Source organism: Selaginella moellendorffii, unplaced genomic scaffold (genome assembly GCF_000143415.4).
Source record: "Selaginella moellendorffii unplaced genomic scaffold, v1.0 SELMOscaffold_48, whole genome shotgun sequence".
NCBI classification, from domain to species: domain Eukaryota; kingdom Viridiplantae; phylum Streptophyta; class Lycopodiopsida; order Selaginellales; family Selaginellaceae; genus Selaginella; species Selaginella moellendorffii.
The window spans coordinates 577,042-583,869 of NW_003314309.1; the positions used below are offsets into that span (position 1 = coordinate 577,042).

At 34.5% G+C, this 6,828-nt stretch overlaps 1 protein-coding gene across 1 annotated transcript; it reads left to right on the forward strand.

The window, feature by feature from the left end:
* Nucleotides 1-331: 331 nt before the first annotated feature.
* Nucleotides 332-1,801, forward strand: LOC9647565 (protein NRT1/ PTR FAMILY 8.1). The gene has a single exon (XM_002981252.2). The coding sequence runs from the start codon at nucleotides 332-334 to the stop codon at nucleotides 1,799-1,801; it is 1,470 nt and encodes a 489-aa protein (XP_002981298.1).
* The last annotated feature ends 5,027 nt before the right edge of the window (nucleotides 1,802-6,828 follow it).

Below are 6,828 nucleotides of genomic sequence, written 5' to 3' on the forward strand. Positions count from 1 at the left end.
AAATAGTGGAGGATCCCCACTCCTAGAAAAGTATAATAGGGAAAGTGTGAAAGTTAAATTCCAAAAAAACTAATTTGGCCTAGCTCAAAAAACCTATAGCCAAGTGATATAATCAGTCTAAGGATAAAACCCAAACCCCACAAAGTTCTGTGATTTCTACTAGTCCAGCTCATAGTACGTCCCGTGTGACTTACTCATTTAATATCGTGACAAGAGCTTTGAGCTGCTACGACTCTAGAGGAGAATTTTTGTAAGAATTGATAATCATGTAGAGCACGGCTTCCAGCAAACCCTTGAAAGTAGAAGTTCTTAGGAGCTCCATCAGCCGTCCATGGCTCCCCATGGCGACGAAGACGAAGAGAAATCTCTCAGAGATCCTCTACTACTCCCGGATGAACAGGAGGAAAAGCTCGTCCAGGACGGGAGCTTGGATTTCTATGGATCTCCAGCGGTGGCTTCCAAAACAGGGGGGTCTCGCCTCTCCACTCCGCCGGCCTTGCTCGTTTTCATGCTCTGCTGCTCCCTCTCGCTCTATGGGGTCTCTTACAACTTGGTCCTTTTCATGGTCTCCAAGCTCGGCCTCTCCAATGCGGCGGCGGCGACCCAGGTTAGCATATGGACAGGCGTTCACGACTTGTCCCCGCTGCTCGTTGCTTACGTCTCCGACTCTCACCTGGGAAGATTCAAGACAACTCTGGGTGGTTCTCTGATCTATTCCTTTGGATTGGCTTTGCTCTCGCTCTCGGTCCTGCTCGTCGAGAACAAAGTTCGTGTAACTTGGCTGTTTTTCGTGGCTCTCTACGTGATTGCTCTGGGGAAAGGATTTGTGGCGTCGCTACTGGCATTTGGAGCCGACCAATTTGATGGCAAAGATCCGGTCGAGGCCGCGAGGAAGAGCTCGTACTTCAACTGGTACTACTTTAGCTCCTCCATGGGTCTTCTCCTGGCAGTGGTGGGTGTGGTGTATATCGAAGACCGGCTGGGTTTTAGCAGCGCTCTCTTCGTTTGCACGGGGGCGATTCTTTTCGGGATCATGGTTTTTTCGAGCGGCACCAAGTTCTACCGATATGCTTCCAACTTGACAGGAAACCCATTCGCGAGGCTGTGTGATCATTCCAACTTCGCGGGAATTTTCTTGGTGTGGCTCGGATCGGTGGTGTACGAGGCAATGCGAGCACAGACTTTCTCGCTCTTCGTTGAGCAGGCCGCGCTCATGAACACAAAAGTTGGCGGCTTTCGCGTCCCCCCGGCATCGCTCAACTGTTTCGATCCCATCAGCGTTCTGGTGTGGACGGTCGTCTATGATCGCGTCTTGGTCCCGGTGATGCGTCGAGGGACGGGAAACTCGCGGGGTTTTACGTTCTTCCAGAGGATGGGAGCAGGGCTTGTGGTGATGACAGGGGCTATGGCGTGCGCGGCTGTGCTGGAAGCAAGACGTCTCGCGAATTTCCACGACGAACGAGATCAGATCAACGTTTTGTGGCAAATCCCCCAGTTCGCGCTTGTCGGCGGCTCCAAGGTTTTCTATTACGTGGGATTGATCGAGTTTCTCTATGACCAAGCTCCCGAGAACTTGAGAACTCTGAGCGCGGCCATGGCGTTCTTCTCAGCGTCGGTGGGGAGTTTTCTTTCCGGATTTCTCGTGAGCATCACGTCGAGCATCACTGGAGAGCGGGGATGGATCCCGCGAGATCTCAACGATGGGCATTTGGATTACTTCTTTTGGCTGCTCGTTGCGCTGGGCGTCGCGAACTGGCTGTTTTTCTTGGCCTCGTCTCGCAGTTACAAGTTTAAAGAGTAGGCATAACATGTTAAGAGTTTAAACGTTCTGTTCGGAAGGCAAATTTGTCTGCTGCCAACCAAGACTGATCCTCCTGTCTCTTAGTTCTGCTGCTCGAATAAGTTATTCCACAGTTGTATCCTTTCTCAGGGGCTTGGATCAGGAGCAGCAAATCCAGATCGAGCGCATTGCATTGCTTTAGTCCCAGATGGTCAGGGATCTGGACCAGAAACTCTTGCTTGAAGATGGTCAAAGCCAGGCATCGCCCAAATCTTTGCCGCTTCCAGAGCCTTCTTCCAGCGCAATCCAGGGCCTTCCCCATTTCTTTTCGTGCAATCGGTGCATCACAATCTTTAGCCAGGTAGAGTTGCAAGAATGGATGGATTCAAAGATTTCTAAGCTCGTAGCAAATTTTCCTCCTATATCTTATCTGTGCATCGTTGCATTGTTCCTCACACAGTAACTAGGGAACTATCAAAGCTGTGTTAAAATAGGCCAGGCAAATTCGTGACAAAACCTTGGCTATGGCAAGAATTGGATTAAAAATCTGATCTATCCTAGATCTTACAAGATTATCATAGCGACTGCGCTTAGTTGAGCTCAACACCTGGACAAACTATGGAGGAGATATCACCAACAGGCGCTTCCAGGAGAAGGAGCACAAGATTAGCCCCCAAAACGCTCACACCCTCGCTCAAAAGTGGAGATTTGTCACCAGACCATTCGTCTCGGCGACTCCAGCCATCTACAAGGGTGTGATCTACGTTCCAACTTGGAGTGGGCTCCTCTCATCCCCTGGAATATTCCTCGCATCTGTTACGTGGTAGAGGGCATTTCTCGCAACCATGGGGAGATTAAATTGATTGAGAGCAATTGTTTTCATTACCACAAAGCTAAACATTATAGCAAAAACTATCTTCTTATGAAAGGGTTAAAGAATACTATAGTGAATGTGGTAGAATCTATTGTGAATATAATTTAGGTATTTATTATAGATATTCTAAAGAGAAGGTGTGTCAAATGACATTTCAACAATGAAAACAATATTATGTCTTTGTTTTTGTAGTGAAGATTTTTATCTTGAGAAACCTCTTATGGTTAAAACAAATACTAATGATAGTGTTATTAGAATTGTATTGTTTCAAGTTGGGTATCCTCTCACATACATGATCCATAAATTTGATACCACATAGTAGAATTACCCTATTTGAGATAAAGATTTATATGCCATGATTTTTGTTGTGAATGAATGGCATATTTGTATGAACCAGACTTCCATATGAATTCAAAATATTAATCTCTTCAGTATTTTAGGATTTTCACTGTTGCTTTGTTCATTGGCAAGAGTTCTTGTAAGAGATGTGTATCAAGATCTAGTACAAATATAGAGATGACAATAAAGTGGCTAATGATTATCAAGAATTATGAATTATATCTCATTCATGAAGCTATTTAGTGATCTCTTAGATGAGATTAAGGATTTTATTGACTTTGACTCTTTTATCATTAATATGTATGTGAAATTTTTAGCCTTTATAGATTTGAAGAGTGGTAAGTTTGTGTCATTCAAAATACAATATGAAATCAAGGTGAAGAAAGGATGTGTAGTGATTCCTTGTATTAACAAATTCATCAAACAGATCTTGATTAAATGTCATAATGTGCCAAATGCTAAGCATTTAAGGTATTCATAATGTATATATTGGTGAAAAGTTATTTCTTTTAGCATGGGATGAAATTAAATGTTAAAAATATATATGTGGTTATTTGACCTGCCAAGTGGGCAAAATTAACCATCAGTAGCTTACTAGCTTCTATCATCTTTTACATGTACTCAAGAACAAATAGGGTACCATCCTAATAGACTTTAACATTAATTTACCCAATTTTTTTATTAAATAATGTTATTTGGGTTGTTATAGATCGTTTAATAAAGATGGTTCACTTCTTCCCAGTGAAAATAATAATTAAAGCTTTTAAATTTGCTCAAGTCTTTATAAATCAATTATTAAATTTTTAGAATTTTCCAAATGACATTATGAGTGATTGGGATTTGAAATTCACATCTAAGTTTTAAAAAATAATTTTTAAGAACTAGAGAATAAATTGATTATAAATAGTGGTGAACGTCCACAATCAAATAGGCAGATAAAACACATGAATTAACTATTGAAAGATATGTTACAGTATTTTGTGGGAAACTTAATTTACTAAATAGTATAAGAGAAGTATTTGCCTTTTCTTATAATAACACTTAATAATCAAATACCAACATGTCTCTATTCATGGTAATATACAATTATAAACCCAAATCTCCCATAAATTTGAGTTTGGCTTTAGTCCAAGTCATGGATTAATCCATCATCTAGATCATAGAGATTGATGTTGGTTCCAATCACTATTCTTGTTTAAAGGTTGGTGAAGACATTGCAAGATAATTTAAAAGTTATTAGTTTATTAAGGATGATATGGAGAAAGTGATTCCAAGTGCTAGTCATGACTTGGATGACATTCTTAAGGAAGAGAAAAAAGTGGTATTGCTATATGATTTGAATTGTTTTATTCTTTTATTTCTATAACTTTATTGTCATGTGAAAGAGCTATATTGCTTTTTTTCTTTTATCATGACATTGGCGTTGCCATTTGCACATCTTTCTAACTATATTGCCTTGGACTCTCTTCATGTGAGGGGAGAATGATGTATACCACAAAAATATTTAAAGATTATTTTATGGCTTGGGGGGTTTAAGGATTGAATGTCTTAAAGTTTGGAGGCTAGTCTAGGGTTTGCTCCCTATTTGTTTCAATGTTGTTATTATTTGTTGTCCAACTCTACTAGTTATTTAGTTTATTTTCAAATGTGAAATTGAAAAGGTTTATGATATTAGGATATGCTTCTTTTATAAGTTAGATTAAATTTTATTTAAAATTAAATTTAAAATAATTTACTAGTCAAAATATTTAGATGGTTATTTAAATTTTTCTTGTGATATAAATTATAAATTGTTATAGAAATGAGAGTTTTTATATTATTTCTTATAGCTAATACTAATAGGTATTTCATTAGAAAATTACAACTAGTTTTTGCTTAGTTTATCATCTAAATCTAAGAGTAATTTTGTCTTCTAAAATTTGGTTGATCATTAGTTTTAAATTAGATTATAGTTTTTGAAGACAAAAATAATTTATTTTATACTTTTACTTATTAAAGACTTCTTGGTTTATTTAATTCACCAAAAGTAGAAACATTTCTAGAGATTTTTATAACTTTAGTGGCATCATTCCACTTTTCTTTAAAAATTACTTTGAAACTATATTTAAAATAATCAACTCTAAAATAAAATTAATCAAATATATTATAGACAATAAATAAAATATAGATAAATCAATTTATTATTTATTATTACTCAACTAAAAATATTTAAAGTTTCACTATTCATATATATTATTTAATTTTGAAACTTATCAACTCTAGTTATTATAAAACTAATATATTTATACTTTATAAGTACTAAAAATCCACCCAAGATAAATATTATCTTTTATCTCAAGGAAATAATGTATTTCAAAAATTAAATATTAAATTAATTAATAATAGGAGAAATAAAACATGTGGTAAATTACCTACAATTTTATTTAATTATTTAATAAAATTTTAAATATTCAAATTTTAAAAATTTAATTTTATATGGTAAATTACCTACAATGAAACCATCTAAAGGTACTCCATAATTTTAGAATTAAACTTTTCAAGTTTAATTAATTTAAAGTAAATAAATCCATCCATTTTATTTTGAATCTAAATGAGCAATTAAAGAGCATATCCTTTGGTCAAAAACATAGTCAAACAGGTGCTAATCTATACCCAATTGAAATCAAAATATTAAAATATTTAAAAGATGCTTTTAAAATCTTTTACATTTCTTTAGGTTTTTAAGTTTGTTACTATTTGCAGCCTATGGTTAGAGTTTCTTAGGATAACTTAATTGTGATGAAGGCTTTTAAGCGTCGTGTCTATGTTCATCCATTGAACGAAGATAGATTGAAAAAGGTTTTGTTAGTTGCGAAGGCAAAAGCATTAAGGTCAAAACTAATGTAGGGGTGTATGCAACATAAGTCCAAGAAAATTTATTATTGGTGCATGCCATTTTTACCCCCTATGGCTGGATGGAGATTGTACAAATGTAAGGCCGCTACTTAAATATTTAATTATTTAATTAAGAAATTAATTATATTTAGTTTTATTTTAACTTTCAAAAATATTCTATGATTTAGAAATAATCAATAAATTGATTGCACAACTTTTAATGGGTTCCTAATATTTAAAGAAAATAGTTATCATCACACTTTCTGTTTTGTATAGTTTTTCTCCTTAGTAAACTTTACATAGTTCCTTCAGATGTTTTGAGTTAAATTTATAAAATAAATCATGCCACATATTTACAAGTAATGTTAGTTATTTTTAGTATAATTTAGTTTTCAAAAAAATTTATTATAAAAATTGCTACGATATAGATAATTTTATATTTGAGACTCTTATATCTTCAAGGTTTCTGCACTCTATGAAATTCTATAATCAAGTTAGGCAAATGAATTTTATTAATTTACAGCACAAATGTTCTACAATGGAAAAAATATCTTATATATTTATCATTTTTTTATTTATTATCTTTTTATAATTTTTATTCATAGGATAAGAGAAGCTTATAGTTGACTTACAACATTCTCATTCTTAAATTTTCCTATACATTTTTAACTATTTTAATACTTTAAATTAATATATAATATTACTTATGAGTATGAATGGATTATATATGAACTTGAGAAAAATTTATATTGCATATTGATTTAACATATTAATGCAAAAGAGAAATTTTGAGCAATATAACTCCAAATGCCACATTTTATCATTTAAACATCTTTATTGATATAATTTAATTAATTATACTATAATATGAAAATGACTATAATTTTAAATTCAAGATATTAACTTAATTTTAATTCATTCAAAAAATGAAGTTGTGAGGTCCAAGTATACGACTATAATG